Below are 1,581 nucleotides of genomic sequence, written 5' to 3'. Positions count from 1 at the left end.
ATTTAAGTTTCATTCCTGACATAAAGTGAATTCGTTTCTTTTGATGATAGCCATACAGCCCAGGAAAATTAGCCTGGAATTTGGCAATGCATTTTCTTAATTTCATGACTAATCAAGTACTTATGAAATCAAACCAACTCCTTATCAAACAGGACACTATACTTCTATCTATATGTGCATGGACTATGCAGCACATGTTATTAAATACTTATTTCATTTATGAAATGTCTTCACGTTTGTCCTATTACTAAACTAGATGCTTTCCTGCCAAGCCTGTTTGTAAATACCAAAATCCACAAAGGTAACTGTTTCATGTACTATGCCTGGAGAAGGAAGTGGGGCTTGCAAGATGCCAAAGAAGAGATATTCAATAAAGTATCAAACACAAGGCCCTGCAGTATGAAAAAGAGACACAGCGCTTCTTCTCGTGAAGAAACATGAAGACAGAAACGCGGACATTGACCTTGGGGGCTGTGACGTGACTCCTCTCTGCTAACAGTGCCGGTGTTCCTAGAGTTCAGTATGGTTAGTGGAAGTTTCACACAGACCTGACTTTTCACCGCACAGCGTGTCAGCGAGCTGATGTGCCTCCTGGGTGATAAGTGAAAGTATTTCATCTTCGAACTCTTCTATTATAGTCTCACACGCGAATTTCAACGGTCTGTAAGCATCTGAATAAAAATAGAATTTTTTAAATTCTTTGTATGTTTTGTCTCCTTTCCTCGGAGCAAATCTCTTGAAAGTCTTCTCCTTCGTCACGGGGTCTTCTTCGAGTCTGTAGTCATTCATCCGCTCGCACACTTTGTCCAGGAGGTCTGTGAGGAATGCCTCCGACTGGGCTAAGGGAATCGCGCCTCCATTGTCCCCCTTTCAGACGCAGTGTGAACCCTTCCGGTGCCGGCGACCGCGCGGCGCTCACGGGCACGCTCCGGGCGCACAAAGGCCCCGCGCCCCGCCCGCCGCCCGCCCGGAAGGACTGATGTTAAAGCTGAAACTCCAGTATTTTGACCACCTCATGCGAAGAGTTGACTCATTGGAAAAGACTCTGATGCTGGGAGGGATTGAGGGCAGGAGGAGAAGGGGACGACAGAGGATGAGATGGCTGGATGGCATCACCAACTCGATGGACATGAGTTTGAGTAAACTCTGGGAGTTGGTGATGGACAGGGAGGCCTGGTGTGCTGCAATTCATGGGGTCGCAAAGAGTCGGACACGACTGAGTGACTGAACTGAACTGAACTGAAGCTATCAAGAGGAGCCAAGTCACATAAATGATGTCTCTGTATTGCAACTGATGTATAGACTTGGATTAAAACCAAGACTGATACATTTGACCAAAAAGGAAAAGAAAAAATGGATGCCTGGCCTTGTTTTCTAAGCATCTATATACAGGAGTAATTTCTTTGTGGAAATTTCCAATGCATTTTGTTTTGTTTTTTAAACTGCTCTCTGGAGATCGTCTCTGTGTCCTCATCCCTGGGGTCATTTGGTCACATCTGAGGCCATGACGCAATGTCTGTGAGCCTCCACTTCTTACCGAGTACCTCGCTAACTGAACGCAGGCATTTTGTAGCTAATACC

The 1,581-nt window shown here is 45.4% G+C and overlaps 1 protein-coding gene across 1 annotated transcript; it reads right to left on the bottom strand.

The window, feature by feature from the left end:
- Positions 1-510: 510 nt before the first annotated feature.
- Positions 511-789, bottom strand: LOC102271455 (protein canopy homolog 1). Its single transcript, XM_005902016.2, has one exon. The coding sequence runs from the start codon at positions 787-789 to the stop codon at positions 511-513; it is 279 nt and encodes a 92-aa protein (XP_005902078.2).
- Positions 790-1,581: the final 792 nt, after the last annotated feature.

This window comes from Bos mutus, chromosome 11 (genome assembly GCF_027580195.1).
Source record: "Bos mutus isolate GX-2022 chromosome 11, NWIPB_WYAK_1.1, whole genome shotgun sequence".
Taxonomy (NCBI): Eukaryota; Metazoa; Chordata; class Mammalia; order Artiodactyla; family Bovidae; genus Bos; species Bos mutus.
This window is presented reverse-complemented; position numbering and strand designations above follow the sequence as displayed.